General features: G+C 39.1%; 1 protein-coding gene across 1 annotated transcript in view; it reads right to left on the bottom strand.

Annotated features, from left to right (window-relative positions):
* Positions 1 to 9779: 9779 nt before the first annotated feature.
* Positions 9780 to 26962, bottom strand: part of LOC115218808 (protein ERGIC-53) — a 69162-nt gene continuing 51979 nt past the window's right edge. Inside the window, exons 9-15 of the mRNA XM_029788746.2 lie at positions 25951 to 26045; positions 24100 to 24160; positions 23242 to 23424; positions 21566 to 21660; positions 17359 to 17542; positions 15243 to 15346; positions 9780 to 14138 (exon numbers count right to left, since the gene is read on the bottom strand). Coding sequence (XP_029644606.1) covers positions 14102 to 14138; positions 15243 to 15346; positions 17359 to 17542; positions 21566 to 21660; positions 23242 to 23424; positions 24100 to 24160; positions 25951 to 26045 — 759 coding nt within the window. The 3' untranslated portion in view covers positions 9780 to 14101. The remainder of the gene's footprint in view (positions 14139 to 15242; positions 15347 to 17358; positions 17543 to 21565; positions 21661 to 23241; positions 23425 to 24099; positions 24161 to 25950; positions 26046 to 26962) is intronic.

Raw genomic sequence — 26962 nt, 5'->3', positions numbered from 1 at the left:
GCAACCAATCAATCAGTACACGACAAGCTCATAGTCATTGTGTATTTATGTCATCCACTTGATGCAGCGACCAGAACTGAAGCTGTAAAACTCGTCACTGCTTTCACCTGCGATTTTAGTTATGTGTTCGTAGTGGAAATTGTACGTTTTGCAGCCTTTTATAGACGCAAGTGAAGCTTCACCCCCATCTCAGCGGGCATTTTAATCAATGATGAAGGGCTTGCTGATAACTTTCCAAGTGTTGCTGAAGCACTTAGAGAATACATTTGAGCTTGATGGCCACGAGTTTATTCAGGAGAGAAATCATTCAGTAAATTGATAAAGAACTGAGACCCAAGATAACGCATCAAAGACAAAGTGCCTCGTTACCTTTTGGATGAAGAGAGCAGCGTTCTGATGGCGGTAGTGTGAGGAAATCATTAAAGATTGTTCAGATGTCAAATGTCAAAAGAAAGAATTTTCGTAAGTATTGTAGTAGTAGTAGTAGTAGTAGTAGTAGTAGTAGTAAGGGTGGATAACACTTGCTGTACTTAGTTTAGATCAGGGGTGGGCAAACTTTTTTGATCGCGGGCCGCACAGTGCGTCTTTGGAACCTTGGCGGGCCTCATTTATAAAAATCAAGTGAAAATATTGTGAATTACCGTACAGTTACGAAGTATCTGCATAGAAGTTGGGATTCATAAAAGCTCTCGGCGGGCCGCATGAAAACCTATGGCGGGCCGCATGCGGCCCGCGGGCCGTAGTTTGCCCACCCCTGGTTTAGATGATAAACTTTGGCGTTGACAGATGCATTCAAACTTTTTATGTGAAAACTTGACACTTCCATGCAATGGACGAGTTGTGGGACGTGAATTTGGAGATTTGTCACGGATATTAATTTTTAGGTATGAGGCGCCCACCAAACTTGAAATGCCCAGTGCCCCCTCCTCCAGATTTAAATCTGGTCATTGACCTATCCCCAAAATCATTCCAGCCATGGCCATCGGATTTTTTGTATTTCTATTTGTCAGGCAGCATTACTTGTATAAAAAGGTAGGGTGTAAGAGGTAGGGAGAGAGATTTGGGTTTCAAACAGACAGGATGGTCATGGTTGGAATATCTTTAAATAGAAATGCATCCACACACCTATGCATGCGCAAATGAATCAGACATGCCTTACTTCCCTGGGTATGGACACATTGAAACTCCGGCATCTGGCAGCTGACTTGGCAGACACCCATAAAATTATTAACCATCTTACAAACAATAGCTCTGAGCACCTTTTCAAACTCGGCCTGTCTAACACCCGTGGACATGTTTACAAAGTCAGAAAACAGCACAGCTCCCATGACTTTCGGAAACATTTTTTCACGCTGAGAGTTGCTGAAGCATGGAACAGACTGCCGGCTTCAGTTGTTAGTTGTCGGAGCACTGCATCCTTCAAAACTTTCATGCTTCCTGAGATTCGCCAACACTACACCTGACTTTCCATACACACGCAAGCATGTATCTGACTCATACACTGTTCGCTTTCCAGACATTTGTACATTACTGCATACACTTTATACGCACTTTTTGACAAGTTGTGGTGCACCTGAGCACTGTATACAATAATTTCATTATTATTATTGCCCATCTTCAGTTTGAGAGTGGGGTTGCTTTTTTAATCAGACGTTGAACAACGGGATACTCACTTCTAACGTTCAGGAAGTTAGAAAAGAAAAGAAAGAAGTGCAGGACGGCTTCGTTTATCGTGGAATAATCTTGATTGTGGTACGAAAATATACCAAACCACCGTCCTAGTCCCGTCTTTTAATAATGGTTACTAATTTAGACAGAAGGTCAGCAATTTTGAAGGAAGTGCCTAAGAAGATACCGATCGACATCAGTTCTTGTCTGGAACTTATTTTTGTGAACCTCGAAAGGGTGAAAAACAAAGTTTCCCTCAGCAGGGTTTGAACCCAGAAATATAGAGCTGCCACAAATAACGCAAGGCATTTTTTTTTTTACCTCTCACACTCTACCGATTCTGTCAATCTACTTCCCAATTTTCGTCTTTTAAAAATAAAAGAAAAGAAATATTCTTGTGTTTTACCTCAATAATTTCTATCGTTTTACTTGATGAGGTCGTTTGACTTGTTAGAAATAACAGGCAAATCTCCTTCAAATCATAGAAAGCCTACACCTACGTGATCGCCCGACCAGCTACAAATACACACCAACTCTACCCAAATTCTTTAAAAAGAGGATCCATTGGACAATGTATTCCTAGTTACCCTTAAAAAGACAGGATGGTCCAGAGTGGAATGTCTTTCACCATAGGTCTATTTGATCAGAGTTAACCTGGGGCTAAACACACACACACACACACACACACCTCAAAGAGCACACTCGATCGCACCAATGGCCTCTACATCATACAGCAACTTCCAAATGAGTTAAAACCAACTCGATCTGCCTGGCACACTCACTCAACAGAGCGAAGTTGTAGCCAAGAGAATGGCGAATAAAAATATCGAAACAGACCGAGATTCATCTTCTTTCTGTTAACGAGAGTTACCGACCTTGAGTTGGATTTACCCTCTTTGTTTCATGAAAGCACACGCGCGCGACACACACACATGCATATACAGACATAGACACACACATACATATACAGACATAGACACACATACATACATGCATAGACAGACATACATACATACACACACACATACATACATACACACACACACATACAAATACACACATACATACATACATACATACACACACACATACATACATTACACACACACACATACATACAAACATACATACATACATACAAACAAACAGATAAACAAAAGAGACAGTGAAGCCGTGGAAACTTCAAGATGCAATCAGAAAAATGGCTTAATCCATATTTCCGAGGAAGACATTACACATGTGATCAGCAGCTGCTGAAAAATGTCAAGGGACTGCCTCCCTATGTAATAGGATGCTGTTGCTAAAACAATATACAATGCTATACCCCGACCCCACCCCCAATTGATTGTACTGGGATACATATGGAGACCCCCCCCCTGCTTACATAAGCATCAACACAAGAAGTATTGGTGGAACATTCCCATGGAAACCTTTAGCAAGTGCAAACGTAACAGGTCGGATATCGTTGTTTGGGCCTGGCAAGGAAAAGGTATGTATAGTCATAGGGGTCAGCTATTTGTATACCTGCTTTGGTCTGGCCACAAACGTAATGAAGACGAAGATTCTTGCATGGAGATCGCCCCCCCCCCTCCAGTCAACATCCCTCTGACAACAATGACACAAGGCTATGTGACACTGTCCTGGGAACTGTGGAGACTTTCTCATACCTCAGAACTACCTGTCCAGCGATTGCACCATGCAGAAAGACATCGAGAATTGGATCAGTGCGGCCCATCCTGCTTTCGGAAGACTCTCTAAATGGGTCTACCCAAACCACCTCACCATCCAAACGAAAGTAGTAGTATTCCAAGCTGTCGTACTTTCCCCTCTCCTTTACGGTGGAGACGTGGGTGTTGTACTAACGGGACTTGAAGAAAACTGAACGTTTCCAACAGCACAAATTTCACGCAATCACGAGGATTTGATGGAAAGGCTACACTACCAATGAAGAGGTTCTGTTCCGGGTCGGACCACCACAGTATTGAAGCCATCATGGCACGACACCGCCTCCGCTGGTCGGGACACATCATACGTGCCCCTGAAAGGCGCCTTTTCCGTCAACTCCTCTTTGTGGAGTTGGCCTCAAGCACCAGACCATGCAGAGTTTCCAAATTCCGTTTCCATGACCAGCCCAAGGCCACTCTTCTCCGCTGCTCCATTGACCCAAATACCTTGGAGACCATCGCCGAGGACTGGTGGCATGTCGTCGTCGAAGGAACAGACCGGATGGAAAATAACAGATGCCAAGAGGCAGGGATCAGACGTCGAAGACGCAAAGAGCGACTCACACTTCTTCACCTCCCACCAGCTCTCCCCTGCGATAAATGCATCCACTCCCGCCCATTCGTCTTGACCTGAACAGTCGCCTCAGGTACCTTTCACACCCATCAAGACGAAGAGGCTTAATCACTACTAATATACAAGTTAAAGTCGCTGCCGACGATGACAAGAGGTCAGCTGTCCTTGCTGATGGGAATATCTCTTTGAAAATCGAAGCACAAGAGAATTACAATGGACAACTGCTTCAAAACCCTCAAGCTTCTGTATTCAGATTATAAATTCAACAGCCACTGTCTTCATATCCTTAATTGTCCAGTCTCCAGTACTGTTCACTCGAAAGGTTGGTTCCTCTGTTGAGTCTACTTCAGGTGGACTTTCTCTCATTTCTAAATTCAACATCTCATAGTATTCTGTCTTTACTTATTTTATTTTCATCCATTTGTACGAGCAAATGTGTTTATTACCATTCTCTTACTCCACCCCACTAAAACATCTTAATTCTCTCTTTTACTCTTTTAATAATCCAGAATATCCTCATATCACAGAACATGTAGAAACCTCTTTCTTTTTACTTCTCCTTCTACTATATATACATGATGTTTAGCTTTTTTCTTTAGCTCTTTGATACATTTCTTTGCTGTCCCCTAACCCGAAGTGTTTCTAAACAGGTCTCTTAGTTCTCTTTAAACCTGAAAAACTAGTTTTAAATTTGAGCTCTCACTGAACAAAATGGAGGTGCAGTTATTCTGCACTTATTATTGACAGCATAAAAGAATTAAGAAAGTGTTTGAATTGAGTGATTTGTGATATTATTATTGAAAGAAGTTGCTTGTTATAAGATTTTTAATTTTTGCCTGCAATTTAGAATTCCATCTGGTCCACAGGCTTTGTTATTGGCATGTGGAATTAAATATCCCTGTATTTCCAAAGATTTTTTTTTTCTATTCTGTGTACATCAGTAGAGTTCTTCCTTCAAAGTTGATAATTGATTTATAATTAATCAGTTATTTTCTCCTTAACTATTTAAAGCCCCGTGGCTTTTAAAATTTCTTGCAATTCCACCAATCCAAATAACAGAAAATGCGGTTTACCCTTTTGTTGATTCATATGACATTTGGGAACAATTGCTTCCCACTGCTTCAATTTAAAACAAATTCCACTAAAATAAATGCTATAAAGATAATTTTGTTCACTTAAGAATATAATGTTTTTTTAAAGTTGTCTATTTATGCATAACAGTGTGAATCAGAAGAACTAAAATCTGGATAGTATAATGCAAACACATTCCCTCTGGATTACTGAGAGGAGAGAAAGTCTCATGAGAGACTGTTTCATGGGTTGTTAACCACTCCTCACAAGCTATAACTAGTTTCTTTCTCCTGTCAATAAGATACGCAGACCATTGAGCAGTCGTAAATTAAGCTAAGACATTTGTGGATAGCTTAATTTGCATATTTGTGCGTTTTGCAGTTCATCTCTCTATATATAAACGGCAAAATGTCTGTCTGTGTGTGTGTGTATCTTTTATACAAATCCACAATTTTTCAGTTAGAGGGCTCGCACTTTCTATGGTCATTCAAAACCGTCCAAGGGTGGTCGTGCACATCTTTACATTTCCCCAGTCACCTCGCAAAGCCATTAAAAAATCAATAGAAGTGACTTTTTTGCGAATTTTCTATCCAAAACCCAATCAAAATGTCCGAAACTTGATACGCCAATTGAATGCCAGCTAGCTGTATGTGATTGGTCGGAGATTTGGACAGTACTCGCATATACGTGCGCACACAGCTGTATATGCATGCACTAGCACTATGACCCGGCGTTGCTGGGTTATAGTACTAGTCATTAATTAAACGATATTTGTCTATGCACAACACAGTGAAAATCTAGAAATAAATTTAAATATAAAACTTTACAGTGAGATGAATAAGAATGTAAACACATACTGTCTACAGTATTAATGTTTTTGTACAAAAGAATATTATAGTGTAATTACAGAACTATTTAACCCATAACGAGGTTTTATAATATTTATTTCAATTCTTCTGAGTGTTGCATAATATGGATATTGTTTAATTAATGTCAAGCTGACAAAGCACAAATATGGAAATTAGGCTATCCACAACTGTACTAGCTTAATTTATGACTGCTTACTATAGAAGCTAACTGGAGACAGAAACTGTGTCTTCTCTGAGGAGCAGTCAACAAACCACGAAATAGTCAGTCAGAATATTCTCCCCCTCTTCTTTTTTTTTCTGCACATCAGTAGTGTAGTATACATTTACACTTTCATTAGATCTACAGTGAAGCCTCATAATATTTAAATTAATTTTATCTCTTATACTTTGTTTTTCATAAAAATGAAGGCAAGCCACAAATACTGAACTAAAACAAAAGAAAAAGTTTAAAATATGAATACAAACAACAAAGAAGGAATTAAAATCTTTATATACTAAAATTGTACACCAAAGTTTATGAAATATCAAATGTTAAATGTTTTAGATTTGTCAACAGAAGAAATTTCCCTGGCAACTAGTAAAATAAAATTTTATAAGATGGAAAGAAATGACGTGATTGGTTGCTCTTGCAATGAGTTATGAGGGTGCTACAATAGTTTATTTGTGAAGAGATATTTTGCAATCAGGGTTTAATGTGTTCTGACCAAAATTCATTATATATGCTTTTACCAGGACTGTCTTAACGAGTGCATTTTTGATGGGCAATAACTGATCAAACTGTTTGGGATTTCATCAAATTGAATTCCTTTCACAGAAGTCCAGCTTTTCCTTATCTCTGCTGAATCTTTGGTTGTTTGGGTTTTAATATTTGGGGGTAAATTTATATTCTCTGCTATTTGCTTCTAGCATTGAGCTCCAATTACTAGACACGGTATCTAGAGACGGTTTACACTGCACATCGACCCCTCATGAGTAACCCAATCAACTGAGTTACTGAATACTCATTGAATTAACATGCAAGTGGCTGAGTACTCCACAGACATGTACTCTCATCACAATTGTCAACTGGATCGTTACATTACACACACAATCCCACCTCATTTGTTTCCAGTTTCCATTCAACTCAATTTCATTCAGAAAGCTGAGGTTATGGCACAAGTCATTGCTCAGAGTACCAAGTAGAGAGCTTGAACTGAATATCTCATGATTGCAAAGCAAACTTCTTAACCATCTAGCCATCCAGTATTACAAGACCATGTGTACAGGCATAAAACAAGTATTAGGCTGCTCTCAGAGATTCCACTGATTCTCCTGTCCACAGCAGTTTGACAATATTGCATCTTATTAGAAATCTAAATATCTTTCAAATTGTTCTTTTCAACTTGGAATACTTGTTGTTTAATGGCAAGGACAAGTTTTCAATACAAGTGAAAGCAAGAGCTTATAAGAGATAGCCTCCTACTCCTCTTTAGATAATCAAATAGGAAGCACCTAAAATTCTTGCAAATTCAAAGCAAACCAGGGCTCAAGAAGTACCAACAGCTCAACTGTCCACAGGCGAGGTTAAACGAGTGCATTGCAAAGTTATGGGACTACAGGTAGAAGATATAATGGCAGGAGTATTTGCAATAATTAAATGGGTGAAGCTGATTAACAAGGATCACTTGGAGAATAATAATAATAATGGTTTCAGATTTTGCCACAAGGGCAGCAATTTTGGGAAAGGGGATGAGTCGATTACATCGACCCCAGTGGTTCACTGGTACTTAATTTATTGACCCCGAAAGAATGAAAGGCAAAGTCGACCTCGTGGAATTTGAACATGCAGATGGACAAAACACCACTAAGCATTTTGCCCAGCATGCTGTAATAATAATTCTTTCTGGCACAAGGCTTGAAATTTTGTGGGGAGGGGGGGGGAAGAGTCGATTATATTGACCCCCAGTACTTTGCTGGCTCTTATTTTATCAATCCCCAAAAGATGAAAGGCTAAGTCAACCTCGGCAGAATTTTAATTCAGAGAATGTAAAGACGGATGAAATGCCTCTAAGCATCTTGCCCAGGGTGCTAATGATTCTGCCAGCCCACAGCCTTTCAAATAATAATAATAATCTGGCTTACAAAAATATGCAAATTTGAACATTTTAAGAAGAAGATTAAAAAGAAAAAATATGCACAAAGGTGAAATATTTTATTCCCTTTTACTTCATTAATGAAAAACAAAAACCTTGTATTCTTGGTGAGACGATCCTCTCCCTCGTCAAAAACTGAAAAAAACTGTGAATCTCCAAAATGTGCAACAGAAGTTTTGAATGCATGAATGGATGAGGAAATCACTGGCCAAACCTCTACAGAGGAGAATGTGTAGGAAAACATCAGAGGAAATGGAATCAAATGTTTCTGACAGTTGAACAATGATACGTTTGTAATTGCATTAAAACAACAAACTACAACAGTTATATTGACAGGAAGGACAAATTGTTCTGAATAACATTTCAACTGATATGTAAGTCACAAATTTTAAGTTTACTGCTACCGCTCTTTCTCTCTCTCACTACTAATAAACAATGGATGATACGGATTTCCTCCAAATGCTTCCATTATGTACCTTCCCCATCCATCTTTCACTTATAAAATTAATAATTTAATCCATTGAAATTAGACCCAAGATTCCTCACTGCATTGTACTGATGACATCCAACTAGATTGAAACAGCATTTGTAAATGAATGCTAAGAACTTTAGGATTAAAAGAAAAAGGAAAGGAAAGGCAATTTAATCAAATAAATACAGAAATATGTTTTAATCTTTTCATTTTACTAACAAACTAAGCAAGCCTATTTGTTCTCAGCTTGCTTCAGTTACATTTTCATCTTCAGTGTTTGGTGAGAATAAAGTCTGTAACGTATCAGAGAGTTGAGGCTCCACTAAAGGTAAATATGAGCCCATCAGAGCAGATAGGGGACAGAATGAAGACATTGTTATCAAAATGTATGCTTCAAATGGAAAGTATAATTACAAAAAAAAAAAAACCCAGAAAAGTGATTCTACATAGAATGCTTGTTGTTGTTGTTGTTGTTGGTGGCTGTCTCAAGCAAAAGGCAAGAACTTTGTCGTTCCAGTAAATTCTGAGTTTTAGAATCCTAGACGCAGGTGTGGCTGTGGCAAGAAATTTGCTTCCCAACCACATGATCTTGGGTTCAGTCCCATAGCATGGCACTTGGGCAAGTGTCTTCTACTAGAGCCCTAGGCCAACCAAAGCCTTGTGAGTGGATTTGGTAGACGGAAACTGAAAGAAGCCCATCATATATATGCATGTCTTTGTTTGACAATTGGTGTTGGTGTGATTTCACTTTGTAACTTAGCAGTTTGGTAAAAGGGACTGATAGAATATGCACCAGGTTTAAAAAGGAAAAAAAAAATACTGGGGTTGATTCATTTGACAAAAATTCTTCAAGGCAGTGCCCCAGCATGGCCACAGTCTGTTGACTGAAACAAGTAGAAAGGTAAAAGAGAAGTTGCTAACATACCTGGATTATATTTGTGGCCAATTCATAATAAATTCCTCCACAACAGTAACTAAAGCTTCCTAAATTATAGTGCTTAGTGTTCGCATGGTGTCTCTTTCGAATTTGGTGAACCAAGATGCACACAGAATTATCATTAAACTATGGTGGCCCAAACAGATTATTTCTTCCTCCAAACTTTCTACATAGCCCTGATTTTGTCTTTTTTCCACTGAAACAATTCTTGCAATAGAATTGGTATATAAAGAAATCACATCACAAGGCTCTTTTATTCTTTTTGGTTTTTCAGAGTTGTTATAATCTTCTTTACATTCTCATTCAAAAACATTCACTCCTTTTCTCATTTATTTTTAAATGTATATCACTGCTTTATATGCTAGCAATTCCTGACCCTTTTTCACACCATTGTCTATCACGCAAAACCAGTTTGCTATTCCCTATTTTTTTGTTTCACAAATATGGAAATTTAATCCCAAACAATCTTGGGTTTATAATCCCCAAGCAGAACATATGGGTTTCATAGCTGAATCTATGTGATTTCAATTTAGTTGGCCATCATCAGTTTCAGTGAAGACAGACCACACACCTCTCTTGGCTAAATTATTTATTTGGAACTGATCCTCGTATGTAGAGCTAACAACAAATGCATTTTGCAAGCCTACACCACCAGACGAACAGTTTGTGTATTTACTAATCTAAGACAACAAACTACTCTGCTATGTGCTTCATGGTATGTCATATTTCTTGCACACAGCCGACACACTTATTAGCAGATCGATCTAGCAGGCCACATATGACTTTTGAAAAACTTTAATAAAAACTATCAAAGTACAGTTAATAATTGTAAGTAGATTGTAAAATGTTAGTAATACGATTGCTTTTCAGAACTGTCCTTAGAATGGGTGAATTTTTACATTCAAATCTTTCAATATGTTGATGCTTTTAGGAAAGAAGAAAGGCCAGAAAAGATTTGAAGGGCTGCAGGAAATGACTATATAAGAATTATTTAGCAAACAAGTTTGGCATGAGAAACAGTAAGGGTAAAGAGAGAAAAGTGCATCAAATAAGTTAAGAGGATATATGAAGAAATGCTAGTTGAGAAGAACATGGACAGAAAGAGGAAAATAGTTGTAAGCCTGGGTAAATGTCCATTTTTGAAGTGTGGTCACAGAACCACCCTCGATATGTGGGCAGTAACCCTTGAATGGGTAACTTTTTAGTTTTGCCAAGTGTCAGTCAATGACCAGGGCTGAAGTATTTCCTGATCCCATATAGGAAATCCCAATCTTCAAAATATTCTTTTGACAAATGATATAAATGGAGAGAAACCAAGACAGATCCTCTCTGAAGGCTTAAAATCTTCATCATTTGAGGATTTTTGTTGGGTTACTAAGGACCAGAACGTGCTTCTTTGATATGTTTAGTGATTGCTGCTCAGTCTCAGTCAAGAAGGAACACAGCTGCAGGCATTGCAGAGTTGAAGCTTATGTACATTAGAAGTTATTTTGAAATAATAACAGAAAAGGGATGCAATAGGGAAGGTCTGCGAGGATGATAAAGAGGATCATACTCTGGGGTATGTCATGTAACACAGCAAAGGGAGATCAATGATAATAAGCCAGATATTGTTGTCAAGGACAACTAGGAAACGAGGTAACTGAAGTATCATTTCCAAGATAGGATAAAATATCTCTCAAAGAAATTAACCAAAGTTAAAAGTTGAACATTCATACATCGTCTTCGATGAGAGAGTCCATCATCATCATCATTATTATTATTACTATTATTATTGTGGCACGTAAAAAGCACCCACTACACTCTCGGAGTGGTTGGCATTAGGAAGAGCATCCAGCCATAGAAACTCTGCCAGATCAAGATTGGAGCCCGGTGCAGCCATCTGGTTCGCCAGCCCTCAGTCAAAATCGTCCAACCCATGCTAGCATGGAAAGCGGACGTTAAACGATGATGATGATGATGATAAAGACCTGAAAACAGAGAAATGTGGAGAGTGGAAACAAACAATCCTATGACAGGTGTTTTAGGAATGATTAAAAAACAAGCAGACAAATACATAAACCCCAATCCCAGGACTTGTGTATGCCTAAAGCACATGTATCGGAAACTGTAAAACCAAACCACAAATCTGTGCTTAGCAATGCAGAGAAAACAAATAATAAAAGGTGACAAACCTAGCAACGATTATTTTTCTAACATGGTAGGCACGAAGGGGAACATTTCATGTATTATGTATACCTATCACTTCATTATTTTATTCTGTTGACGCGAAAAGTGTGAAAGGCAAATCTTGATGCTGGTAGGATCTGAACTCACAATGTAAAGGTTAAAAGCTAAATAACATAAATCATTCCCTTCTGCCATTCTCCCAATTCTGAATTCCCTGGCTTTCAAGACTAATAAAATTCGTTACTAACCTAGATGCAAGGCCACATTTTTCGTGAGTGAGAAAACATTGGAGTTCAATTCCAACCAATGTAGGAGTTAAACACTGGAGGTGAAGCTGTGCAACTAAATACAATTGTGCATGGCAGTTTCTCAAGAACTCTTTTACCAATTCTCCATCATATTCAAAACAATAATAAATAAAACAGGCTTAAAATTTAGGCAATTCAAATTTCAGAAAAACCCTTTCTAAAACATATTTGAAAGGTATAAATGTGAAAAGAAAAGAGAATATATTTTAGTGAGAGGAGAGATGTTTTTCAGGTGAATGTAATTTCATGTTCTTAACATTCCTTCACCTATACCTGTGCTTAGCAATGCAGAGAAAACAAATAATATCTATACACATACACACATACAAATGTGCATTTGTGTGTGTATATTTACTTCCATGTACTAGGTATGTGTATGTCCATGTGAATGAGTCTATACACCCTCATAAACACAGTGTGTTTACACAGTAATTAACCAGGTACTTGATGGTTCTGCAAACAAGTGTAAATAATGTACAGTACATGTGTGTGTGTGTGTGTACATACCTACATCCAGACCCTTCTCTTTCAGCCACATTAGACTTGCTCGATTCCATTATTTCACGGTCCCCTCCTGCTCCTCTCTCAAAAGTTGTATGTCATTAGTGCTATTGAAGTTTGACGCCTGTAACAGTATTGAAGTGGTTCTGCAGTGTGATGTCAGCAGTAGGGTTCGGTCGTGTATCAGCAGCAATACCGAAGGCCCTATGCTATCAGCAGTGGTATTGGAGTGCAGTGACAGCAGTATATAGTATCAGGAGTGGTATTGGAGTGTGGTGTATCAGCAGCAATGACAATGTGCTTTTGTGGCTGCAGCGATTATTGTTCAGCCCCAGCTTCTAGATGCTGGTCAATGGAGTGTCAGAACAGGGGTTGCTGTTATTGTTACGGCAACGTTGTACTGTAGTATGTCTAGATACAATGGTGGTGGTGGTGGTGGCTGCTTCAACATTGCATAGTTTGTGGTTTTGGCAAAGTGGCTGCTCAGCTGCAGCGTGACAGGACAGGTATTGCAGAACATCTATGCCTCACCTGTTGAACAGTGTTCGTTATTGTTTAGCAACAAGTCCTTCCTCGTTCAGCAAACCAACTTAAAGACATTCCAACTGTGACCATCTAGTTTATATATATATATATTGAAGACCAAATTTTCTTGAGTGTGACTTGTGGGATATTTCGCTGCTATTTCTAGCAGGCTAAGCAACCATGTTGAGGCACCCTTGTTGGCTGACGTGTGTCAAGTGAAATGGTAAATGATAAACAATGATGAAATTTCATTTTTACTATTTTCTCATGCATTTTACCATTCTGCCATAGACTGGAGCAATTTCCTCTTCTTGTCACTGACCAAGTCCAGTGTAATGAATCCTGTTTCACGTCCATCCACTCTGAACACTGCACAAAGAACGAGTGACCGCTTGACCATGGAAGTTGCTTTGCTGTCTTTTACTGTATGAAAATGAACTTAAATTGTTTGTTTAGAGATTCAGCAAAGAGCAAGGGGTGTATAGAGAGAGCAGAGGTTAGTGTGTATAGAAGGGGAGACACAACAGATTGGGGTGGGGTGTATAGCAAGATCACAGACTGGGATTCTCTTTCTCAATTGCCAGGGACTGACCACCCACATAAATGAGAAGTGATGGTTAAGGAATTCTTAGGAAAGTGACATTTGAATGGGTTGGTGTTTAAATCTAGTCTAGTATAAACAGATTTATTCCTCAGTGGTTAGACCCAATTATGAAATGATATCCATCACCATTACATAGATGCACACAATACAACCATCCTCTCATCAACACAACCCCAAACCTTACATCGTCATTTAGTTTTTAAAAATACATTTTATACTTTTATTATCATTTTATTTATTTCTTTTATACAATTTGCCATAAAAAAAAACAAAATAACACACACACACATAGACTTATAGCCAGGCACACAACACACACACATGCTGTGAGACATGAAAACCTACAGCTTTGTCTCATATATCTCTTTCAACTTCCAAATGAAATGCTTCTGCAGTTTCTCTCTCTCTCTCTCTCTCTCTCACACACACACACACACACACACACAAATAGTCTCAGTCACAAACATCCAGAGACACAGTATTCAACTGAGATGGAAGAAGAGAGAGAGTTAAAAAAAAAAACAATAACCAACAAAAAACAATGTTTTCAATAGAATTTCTTGGCTTGTGCTTCCTTGCTTTGCCTGGAATTAGAAAAAAACAGCAGATGATATATAGATAAGAACATGCAAATATCACCACCTCCTCCACCACCACCACCACATTCATCATCATCATGCATGCATACACACAGACGATGGAGCTTGTTCAGTCGTTTATTTTGTGCTGAACTCTCCACTCGCTGGATTTTAGGTGAGTCCTCCATAAACATAATTTTCAAGGGGAATCAGCAAGGCCCAGCGATGAGGTTGAATTACAGTGACAATCTAACTCATAGGCTTCCATGTAGTTTCTATCGACCCAATTTCACACACAAAAATTTGGATCAACTTGAGGCCAAGGTAGAAGATACTTGTCCATGATTCCAGTCAGTGGGATTGAACTGGAGGCCATTATGATCACAAAGCAAACACATATGGACACATATTCACACCACCTTCATGGAATTTAATTTCCAATCTGTCTTACTGGTAGGTTTTTGTACTTGATGGCTATGGACACTGGACATGTACTAACTCGTGCACCTGTCTTATTAAGGCAGACTCAAGGCAAAAAGAATTAAGTGTCCTGCCGACAGAAAGAAGACGGCTGGGATAATAACACAATGTTTTTAGTAAACTGTAGTCGGGGAAAGCAGAGTTATGTTCCTTGACAACATAAATCTAGAGACACAGGACGAGGTGAGACACTAAACCAGTGGTTTTCAACCAGGGTTCCGCAAGAAGTTACAAAACTGCTAAAATCGGCAGTAATTTTTAATTCTCCTGTGCAGATATGTGTGCATAAAACTATTAAATTATTGCACAGGGGTTCCTCGAGCCAGTGGAATGTTTCCTTGGGGTTCCGCTCCAGCAAAAAGTTTGAAAAGAACTGCACTAAACTATTCACTGCAGTGAAGAAGACAGCCATATGTTAGAAGAACGAGGGACATGTGCACTGTCAAGAGAAGACAAGGACTAAAGTAAAATGCTGTCAGGATTGAACCGTTGTCATCGTTTCCTCACTGCTCAGCCACTCAATGAATTGGTTCTTCAAAAGGCCAACACGAGTACAAACAAACAATAACTTAAAGCTCAGAAAGTTACCTGAGGGTTTTAAATGAGATTGATAAATAGTGAAATACTCACTTGTACATGGCATAGATGAAAAGAGCAGCAATCTGTACAGATAAACCAATGAAAAACACTTTCGGAGATATGCAGTTGATGTTAGGGCATGATGTGTTTGATCCCTGCAAAAATAAATTCACAAATAGAGAAAAATGGGGTCAATGAGACAGATGGAATATTTAAAGTAATATTAGGGGAATCTTCTAGGCATGTGTATAGACTACACAGTATAGAGACATCTGTTAGACAGGTGAATAGACCATAGTAGAGTGACACCTGTTATATGCCCAGACCATTCATTGGATGAGCTATAAGGATTCTTTATATTTAGGGAACAATATTATTGTATCAAAGCAATTATAAGGTTTTGGGAGTTAATGAGACAACCGAGCAGGGAGACAATTTTGGTGTCAATATGATAATATTCCCACAGAACACACTGTAAAATGGTTGGCAAACAAGCAGAGTCAATGCAGAGTAAAGGAGAGCTTTTATTCTTGCCAAGGGCATGTCAACCTCCCTAACACTGGTTCAATGATAAAATGCATTTAGTTCACACTGTTAAGGGCTTGATGTTAAGGAGGGCATCAAACCATAGAAACTATATGAAAGGTAGAATATGTGAATGAGATGGGAGATATTACTGAAGCTGTCTCAGAGGATAAGAACTCCGAAGAAGAAATGCTTGCACTGTGCCAACAACCCATTCAACCCAGGTCAGTGTGGAAAACAAATGTAAAATAAAGATGTTACAAAATTGATATTGAAATCATTCATACATAAATGTCATCCTTGTCGTTTTCACATCCACTTTCCATGTTAGCATGGTCTTTGATAGGAACCAGTTGGATACAACTTGCTTGAGTGTCTCTGTTTTAGCATGGTTTCTTTGGCCAAATGCCCTTCCTAGTGCCAACCATTTTACAGTGTACTGGGTGCTTTTCTTTCTGAGGCACCTGTGCAATTGCAGTTGCAATGAAACCTGTCTAAGAGGGAGACTGGGAAATAGAGTGGTTGTTGGTATGTGAGGTGTTGAGAGGTTAATGTATCATATGAGAAAGGACAGATTTGTTGGGGGTGGGGACTCATGGCTACTTTGAATTTTACACGGGTGGATGGCGGGGATGAGTAGAGAGACACCACGAAGACAGGTAACTGTAGTGGTGATGAAGTTCCAGAATGTACCCTCAAAGTAACACGTTCCAGACAATGAAGACAGCAAAGAGACAGGAGAATCAGCAAGCTTGGCAAACGTGATACGAGTGAGAGATGGAGATGATCATATGCGTATAGGAGGTGAATGTAGGGAATGGCGAACAGGAGTGGGGGTGGGGGTGATCAACGATAGAGTTTAGTGGGGAAATGTAAAGAATGATGGATGGGTGTCAATTAGAAGAAGCTCAGAGGAGAGGAAATGATGACGAATAGTACAGCAATGGTTTGTAGTAGCAGATTCCCAGTTCATTACTGACATCAGCAGCAGAAGAGTACAATAGACAGGAGAGCGATGGAGGGAGGAGTAACAAGAAGAGGGATGAGATTAACAGTTGCAAGAGTGAGGGGTGAAGTAAGAGATGGATAAATCAGAAGTAGGTATGAATAAGTAAATATGGATAGTGAGTGATGATGGACATCAAGAAGAAATGCTGCAGGTGATAAAAATTTAATTCTTTTTCTTTTTTTTACTTTAAACATATTCCTTATCCTGAAATAAGCCATGAGCATCATGTATTTTTTTGTTTTAGGATGCAATTTATTAACAACTATACAATCCAATGTGTTCCCTTTTTTAAGATGGTAGGAGAAACCAAGGAGGGAGACTTGGTTGTTATTTTGAGTATATTTGTCAATTATCCTAATTTCTTCATAACAAACAACATATTGGGCAATGTAATCTCTGGCAAAGACAGGGTGGCCAGAATTGGAATAACCTGGTCATAGGTTTGCTTGATTGAAGTTAAGCAACAACAACCTATACATAAAGGTGTGGTTTATTGACTGATATTTTAGACAGTTATTTATGTACCCTCTGGTAAAACCCTAAATTGACAAATCACATAACAGACCCAACCCTTAAACATTCTCAACCCACAAAGAGCAACTCCTGTAAGGGTCAGTTGAATGGATTCCCTACCTGAGATGTGTTTAAGATGTTTGCTGTGTCAGTGCGCACTTGTTTGATGGTGTCTTTCACTTCATGTAGCGCCATCTGCAACTGCATGTTAGCTCCAGATCCACCACCAGGTGCCTTGCCATCGTTCGTTGCACCAACACCACTAAAATGGTCAGCTTTCTCCTTGATTAAACCAATCAGTTGCCTGTAGAAGAGAATTAGAAAGAGACGAAGATATATTCACACGCAGCAGCCAACACAGACTCAATGACCCACACCAGCATCATCATCATCATCATCATCATCATTTATATGTTTGTGATCGTGTGTGTGTGTGTGTGTGTGTAGGGGGAGGTTATGATAACCATTGTTTTTTTTAACATTAGCTCTACAGATATTCTATAGAATTTAGAGCCAGCACTGCAAGTTAAGGCACTTCATATACGAATACACCAATGTAAACAGTGTGATTGAAGAAAGAAAAATACAGACAATTGGTGTATAGGTATATTTCAAGAGTTCTAGCTGCTTCTTTGGCACCACATCCAACCTGTTAACCAGCCACAAACACACATTGCTTTTATATATATATATATATATATATATATATATAAGCAATGGGTTTCTTTCTTGTATATGAATGCATTAACAATTTGTAGTAAGAGCTCACATCTCTAAAAACAATTTGCAAGTATTTTAATTTTAAATTTTAACTATAAATTGTATTCATTAATTTAATTAGTGATATCTGCTTTTACTTCTTTGATTGACCATCAGGCTGACTGATGTATAGATTGTTTAACCAATTAGCTGGAAAGTTAGCTGTTTGTTGGGTTAGTCAGCTCACTATCACTGAGAACTGGATGGCAGACCAGTGGCCCCAAATTTGCCACTTACCCTAGTTATTACCTCCCCATAACCATAAATATTTCCCTAATTTTCCTCTGGAATAAATTTGTTTCATACTTTTTACTAATTTCACATTGCTATTAAAAATTTTTGGACCATTTTCAACCCCAACTGCCTTACTTCCTAAATGTCCGAATAGGTTCCTCTCTTAGTATTTATTCTATAACATTATAATGGAATGGAAGGTTTGTGATACCTGTGGAGTATCTGCTTCTCCCATTGTAATTATTTTTAGTTTCAAGGATATGGAACACAAAGAGGTTCACAAGTGGGGTACAATTCAATAGCCATTTATTTACAGAGTTCTCATTCATGTGGTTCGCTCTCAGTGACCATCTTTATAGCAGCGTGTTTGTGTGTGTATGTGTGTGTGTAATGTGTTCATGCACATTTGTGATTGTAGAATTTGTGTTGAATGTTGGGAAGGCGGCGAGCTGGCAGAAACGTTAGCACGCCGGGTGAAATGCTTAGCAGTATTTCATCTGCCGCTACGTTCTGAGTTCAAATTCCGCTGAGGTACTTTGCCTTTCATCCTTTCGGGGTCAATAAATTAAGTAGCAGTTACGAACTGGGGTCAATGTAATTGACTTAATCCCTTTGTCTGTCCTTGTTTGTCCCCTCTGTGTGTAGCCCCTTGTGGGCAGTACAGGAATTTTTCTTCTTCTTCTTATTATTATTATTGTATAATGTAGTTCACTAATGTAACAAATCATAGGTGCATCTTCCACCTTTTGATCAGACAAAACAATTGCAAAACTAAATCAGCTTGTTTTCATGTTTCTGTTAAAATACGCAGACTTTATTTCAAATAATTTTGGTAACAATGACTTTAGTGAAAATATTCATCATTTTTATGAAGCTGGTGTTTGGAACATGAAATTTTGATAGAAGTCCTTTCATTTGGATGACTTCAAAAAAAAAAAAGGAAGTTTGTATCAGAGAACAAGTGCAATCTCAAGTGAGCTGGTATTGAAGGGGTTGAATCTTTTTTTCCACATTTCTCAGCTGAACAATTGTTGGTTACAGACTTAGAGCTCTTCCAATATTTTCAGCTCATGGGCCAGAATATTTCTAACTCAGCTTCGAAAGTTAAACATTTTTTTTTTTTTTCATAAACAATAATAAATGCAGAATTCAAATTCCAACCACCTGGATGGAGTTGGGATAATCTTCTCTTTAGAAAACCTCTCAAACAAAGTGAGATCAGAGTTGTAACCAATGCCAGTCTTGTGTAAATAGCATGTAAAAAGAACCCTTTGAATATTGGGCGATATGCTGTACCTGAGAAGACCTGTCAAGCCAAGTGAAATTGTAGTTGTAACCAAAGCCAGTGCCGTCTGACTGGCACTTGTGCTGGTGGCTGTAAAAAGCACCATTCGAGTGTCGGGCCTCACAGAGACAGTGACAGGTGACTGAGACCTTTAACGATATACTGTGCTTGTGAAGACCTGTCAAGCCAAGTGAGATGGTAGTTATGACCGATGGCAGTGTCACATCAATGGCACTCATGCTGGTGGCACTTAAAAAGCACCCACTACACTCTTGGAGTAGTTGGCATTAGGAAGGACATCCAGCTGTAGAAACCATGCCAAATCAAAATGGAACCTGGTGCAGCTCCCTGGCTTACCAGCTTTCAGTCAAACCATCCAATCCATTCCGGCATGGAAAGTAGATGATGATGATGATGATGTCGACTGTGGTGTGCCTCTGGGTTCCATTCTGTATCCCACACTCTTCTTCCTATACCTCAAAGACCTACTTGTCATCAGCTGCATTGATGCTCATTCTCTTACATTTATTTCTTCCTAATCTTCCATAGCCACACAGCATGCAACCAAAATAATTCCTGCCAAATCTACACTGAATGTGGACAGAGACCTCAAAAACATCTTCCAATGCAGGCACACCTAACTGGCCCCCTTCAACATCAAATAACACAATCATCCCCAGAATTCTCCTTAAACACGAGAAGCCTACAACAGTGCCCGTCTAATCACTCCAAATGTTAGGGCTCACTAATTATCTATTTCTTTACTACCCACAAGGGGCTAAACACAGAATGGACAAACAAGGACAGACAAACGGATTAAGTCGATTACATTGACCCCAGTGCATAACTATTACTTATTCAATCAACCTCGAAGGGATGAAAGGCAAAGTCGACCTCGGTGGAATTTGAACCCACAACATAACGGCTACATATTTCGCCCAGCGTGCTAACGTTTCTGCCAGCTCGCCGCCTTCACAAATTATCACTGGGCTCACTAATAATCACCGAGATTTCTCAAAGAGAATGCACATGTTTAACGTAGCTGACACTACATCCAGATAAAAGCTAATCACTTGATTAGCATAAAGTCACTGACAGACATGTCCCAGCCTCAGGTCCACACATGCTGTCCCCTCTTTCTATCAGCTCTAAAACAGCTTCTGCTCCTTAGAGCTGCCTGCTTTCATTCCACCACTGGCACACAAGTCATCTACCTCCGCCTCCTTTCATCAACAATGCTGTGTCTGCATTGTCCTTCATTATCAGAAAACTCCTTTAAGAATGAGCAGCACAAACCAGACCACTTGTAATCACTCCAAATATAATGGCTCGTGAACACCGAGACCTCTGATAGAGAATGCAAGGCAGCACATCTTTAACATAGCCAAGCTTTTGATGGAAGCCCTTTCATTTGGATGACTTTAAAAAAGGAACCAGCGCCACCTTGACTGGCTTCTGTGCTGGTGGCACATGACCTGCTGTGCTTGAGGAGACCTATTGAGTCAAGTACATCAACATCAAAATTAATATTAAATGTAGTTGTGATCTCTGTGCCGGTGTCACATAAAAAGCACTATCCGAACGTGGCCGATGCCTGCGCTGCCTTGACAGGCTTCTGTGCCGGTGGCATGCGAAAAGCACCAACTGATCATGGTCGATGCCAGCCTCCCCTGGCACATAAAAAGCACCCACTACACTCACGGAGTGGTTGACGTTAGGAAGGGCATCCAGCTGTAGAAACACTGCCATATCAGACTGGAGCCTGGTGCAGCCTCCTGGCTTCCCAGACCCCGGTCGAACCGTCCAACCCGTGCTAGCACAGAAAACGGACGTTAAATGATGATGATGATGATGAAGATTGGATTCGGAGAGGCACATCTTTCCTACAATCATTGATTTACACCAGTCCAAGAGCCATGTTAACAGAATCAATCTCATGCCGTTGCTGGCAAACCTGCAAACGCCACGAGCATGGACTGCTTCATTCGGTTCCTAATTATTTCATAAAGGAAAAAAAAAAAGGTAATTATATAACTGAACTCTCGTTACCTTATGTCTTTCATCTGTGCTCGGAAGTCATTTTGATTGTTAATCACCATATCAACTTCATGTCTCCTAATTGTGTCCATTGGAATGCCTGTGCCCTGAAATAATGGTAAAACATTAAGAAACAACAATACGTTAATCTTTGTTTCCTATCACAAGAAATATATTGTTTATTCATTCTTGCCTGTGTTTCCGTTGTGATATGACTAGGGCCAAGTTTTATCTGCGGGGGCATTCTATAGTCTTTTAATATTCTTCCTATGTGCCAACCACTACAAGTTTTATTCTAATTGTCCTAAAATAAAGGCAGCGAACTGGCAGAAACGTTAGCAGGCTGGGCGAAATGCTTTGCAGTATTTCGTCTGCCGTTACGTTCTGAGTTCAAATTCCGCCGAGGTCATTTTTGCCTTTCATTGTTTCGGGGTCGATAAACTAAGTACCAGTTACGCACTGGGATCGATATAATCGACAATCCGTTTGCCTATCCTTGTTTGTCCCCTCTGTGTTTAGCCCCTTGTGGGTAGTAAAGAAATAGGTTTTATTCAAGTTGTCCTAACAAAATGCAATGCTACAAGGCATAGAATTTAGAGACAACATAAAGATAATCACACACAGAAATGTATACACATGTGTGTGTGTGTGTGTATGTTTGGTTAAAAAATTTGCTTCCCAACCAACATAGTTTTGGGTTCAGTCCCAATGCATGGCACCTTGGTTAAATCTTCTACGATAGTCCTGGGCCAACCAAAGCCTTGTGTGTGGTGGATTCAGCAGATGGAAACTGACAGAAGCCTGTTGTATGGGTGTATGCACGGGTGTGAGTATGTGGGTGTCTGTGCTTCCTTGGATTTCTCTGAGATATGGTTCTCCTGAGATGTTGTCTAGAGCTTTCTGACATCCCGTTTTTATCATACCTAGAGAACCTACAATAACAAGAACAGTTTTTGCTTTAAGATGCCACAACTTTTGTATTTTGATTTCCAGGCCCTTACATTTACTAAACTTGTCAAAATTCCGGTACAGATATATTTTTATGAGTGAGGGTACTTCTTCCTTATTATTATTATTTTTAATACTAGGATGTTGGATTGGCAGAGTCAGTAGTGCACCAGACAAAATGCCTTACTCTTACTCCCTTTACTCTTTTACTTGTTTCAGTCATTTGACTGCAGCCATGCTGGAGCACCACCTTTAGTCGAGCAAATCAACCCCAGGACTTATTCTTTGGAAGCCTAGTACTTATTCTATCAGTCTCTTTTGCTGAACCGCTAAGTTACGGGGACATAAACACACCAGCATCGGTTGTCAAACAATGTTGGGGGTGACAAACACAGACACACACATATATATACATTTCCATCTACCAAATCCACTCACAAGGCTTTGGTCGGCCCAAGGTTATAGTAGAAGACACTTGCCCAAGGTGCCACACAGTGGGACTGAACCCGGAACCATGTGGTTGGTGAGCAAGCTACTTACCACACAGCCACTCCTATGCATACATATATATATATAAATTATAAATATTATTGCAATACAATAGTATTATTTTCCAATTAAATAAAGCACCATGAAGGTAAAATAATAAATAGAAAATAGTGGTACAACAAGGCACCAATGTTTGCTGGAAATAGCAGTTGATAACCATAAGCAATGTAAGAAGAGTGGGAGTTAGTTACCTGTGCATGCTGTATTGGTGGCTGTCCTGCCACAGGTGCCTGGATGGATGTGACTTTTGAGAGAATCAACTCCTGGCGTCCAGATAACTCGTCCAGCCTCTTGTTTAACTCTCGGAGTGTTCCATATATGCTATTTTGACCTTCAAAGATCTGTTTCAGCTCCCTCTCACCTTGACTCTCAAACTGTAAATGAATCATAAGTACAATGACACCAATTTTTATAGCATGATAGCCACTACATCACACACATACAACTCATATTTACTATTACTACACAAAGTGACATGACTCAAAAGTGCACCATTGCACTTCGATACCAGCACCCGTTACAACATCAACCTCAGAAATATAGAAATGGGAGGTGTTATCTTTTGTTTGTGTCCAGCTTGTTTGCCTCAACTGTTGATGGTCATACATCAACAGAACAGTAAATGAGCCATTAGAGGTGGACTAACACAAGACACACATACATTAACCCTTTCGTTACTGTATTTATTTTGAGATGCTCCGTGTTTCTTTTAATTTTAAATATAACAAAGAATTTAGTAAAATAACTTAGTTATAATTAAGATAGTGTTAGGAACATAAATTGTGACTAAGGTTTGGTAGAAGATTTTTATTCAAAACTTATGAAAACAAAACATTTTACCACGGAGCCAGAGCTGGTTTCAGCCGGGTTGGTAACGAAAGGGTTAAACCCCTATCATTGTGTGAAGGATGGGTGCAGGAGATATTGGACGTGAATATTGCATTTGGTTGTTCAACCAGTCATGTACACAATATACAGGTCATCCGTTCAATTAGGATGGTCCAGAGTTACACATCAACCAGCACATGCCACCACCACACCATACTCACCCATTTATCCACATCAATGTCATATTCGTCCTTTGCTTTGTCTGGATTTTCTTTTTTAAAACTGAAACAAGAAAAGAGAGAGAGATGTAAATTTATGGCAGTGTGTGGGGTGGAGGTTATGTTGCATGGGGTGGATGCTGTGTCATGTGGGGTGAATGTTGTGTCACGTTGGGCTGATGCTGTGTATGGGGTGGATGTTGTCGTGTGGGGTGGATGTTGTCGTGTGGGGTGGATGTTGTCGTGTGGGGTGGATGTTGTCGTGTGGGGTGGATGTTGTCGTGTGGGGTGGATGTTGTCATGTGGGGTGGATGTTGTGTCGCATGGGGCAGATGCTGTGTCGTGTGGGGTGGATGTTGTTGTGTGGGGCAGATGCTGTATCGTGTGAGGTGGATGTTGAATATAAATGGTAGAATGGATTGGACAGGGTGAGCAGGTGGTTCAGAGACGAGAAAGGAGAATGGGAGATTGCAAGGAGAGGGTATGCAGTGGGTGGTGAAAAGAGGGGTGGAGCTTGAAATATATTTTAGAAATATCCAGAAGTGAACTCTATACTGCTGATTGGAACAGTAACAAAGGAGCCACTAAACTATTGCTGGACCTGCTAGAAATAGCATTCAAACTTCCCTCCTATCATCCTCTACTGTCTTTAATGAAAAAAGGGGGAACAAAGCATATTAATCTAGCCTGAGATAATCTATCTGAAGAATGGGATGGCTATGGTTGGAGTGCCATGTTCAATCATGACTGATTGAATAACAACAAATACATCCACAAGCCAATAATGAATCCTTTATGTAGTCAGTTGACAAGCTAAAAATAGCAGCCAAATATTCAAACTCCACACTACTTTCCTAAATATAGAAAGCTATACTGGATAAGTTAGTTTTGTTATAATCCATGAGTAGATGGGATGGTCATGAATGCATGCAGGTGAAATGATGAAAGCCACAATGCAACAACCTACATTAACAATATAACATCACATGTAGGAACTGAAAGATTAATTCATGTGGTGGATGAATCTAAAAGTAAAAATATTAAATCTTTGGAAAAGTAAAGCACCACAGCGAAATAATCACACACATTCACATCAGCCTACTAGAAACAGTAGTCAAATGTCCTTCAAATTACACATTAGTGTCTTTAAAAAGGAAGGACACATTTTCTGATAAAGCCCTGGATGCTACTACATCTGGAGAAAAGAGACCTGGTAGTCATGGATGGTATGTCTTAGGTCAGCTAAATAAATGAAGACCTGGGGCTTAACATCGGATACACACAAAATAGAGTCTCTAACCCAGTGTTTCTCAACCATTTTTTTGATCCATGGACCCCTTTCATTCCCATTTTGCTCTCAAGGACCCTCATAATCATTCAATGTTTAAAAAATCCTCTTATTATATTATCAGGAATTCTATAAAAGAGAATTGTTGAAATATTTTGTGCATTGTGGAAATATCTATAACCAATTTATTGTAAGCTTTAATAAGAAAAATATTATGTGGACCCTAATCAAGAACCACTGATGATCTGATCAATTGCTTGAGTTGGTGGAAATAGCAGCTAAATATCTTTTAAAATGACATCCTGTTATCTTCAAGAAAGATACATTGAACAATAGTTCAATGAAGGCTGCTCTACCTTTTACATGCTTACTTGACTAGCTAAAAACAGCAGTATATTCCTTAAAATCACACCCACTGCTTTGAAACAGGAATGACACATTGGGCACTATAGTCAAAGTAGTCAAAGATATCAGAATGGAGTATCTTTGGTCAGAATTTGGCACAATCAAGGCTGAGCTTGACCAACAACATCTGCAGTCTTACTGCTGCCCTCAACAATACTCACTCTTCTTTGGCTTGTTCAAGTTTCTTGTAATACTCTTTGAATTCTTCATCAAGTTTCTTTTTCTCGTCTTCTGACACTTTTGTGCCTGTGTCCATCTGAAACAAGATAAATGACGGCCAAATACTCATTGAGCTGAGAAGAAAAACTAAGGAAACTTGCAAAAAAAAGAAAAGCAAAATACAAACCTAAATTAAGTGCACAGATACATCACAGGCTAAAAATATATCATTAAAAATTTATGATTTACTATTATAGTATTCTAAATCTAGTGTTGAAATCAGTTACAAGATTATTGTCAAGAGACTTTTATTTGTTTCAGTCATTTTGACTGCAGCCATGCTGGAGCACCACTTCTAGCCAAACAAATCGACCCCAGGACTTATTCTTTGTAAGCCTTGTACTTATTCTATCGGTCTCTTTTGCTGAAGTGCTAAGTTACCGGGACATAAATACACCAACATCGGTTGTCAAACAATGTTGGGGGGAGGACAAACACAGACACACAAATACATATGTATATTCTTTTATTTGTTTCAGTCATTTGACTGCGGCCATCCTGGAGCACTGCCTTTAGTTGAACAAATCAACTACAAGACTTATTCTTTGTAAGCCTAGTACTTATTCTATCAGTCTCTTTTACCGAAACGCTAAGTTATGGGGACATAGACATGCCACCATCAGTTGTCAAGCAATGGTGGAGGGACAAACACAGACACACAAACAAACATTCATATACATATATATATATATATATATATATATACGATGGGCTTCTTTCAGTTTCCATCTACCGAGTCCACTCACAAGGCTATAGTCAGCCCAAGGCTATAGTAGAAGACACTTGCCCAAGGTGCCATGCAATGGGACTGAACCCACAACCATGTGGTTGGGAAGCAAGCTTCTTACCACACAGCCACTCCTGCACTTATTCACAATTTGTTGAAGAATGTTTGGATAACACATCGTTGCAATAGTTTAATTTATAAAATGAGATTGTGATTACCTTAAGATG

Source organism: Octopus sinensis, linkage group LG14 (genome assembly GCF_006345805.1).
Source record: "Octopus sinensis linkage group LG14, ASM634580v1, whole genome shotgun sequence".
In the NCBI taxonomy this organism is placed as follows: domain Eukaryota; kingdom Metazoa; phylum Mollusca; class Cephalopoda; order Octopoda; family Octopodidae; genus Octopus; species Octopus sinensis.
The sequence above is the reverse complement of the archived record's forward strand: the minus strand, read 5'-3'. Positions and strand labels throughout refer to the sequence as shown.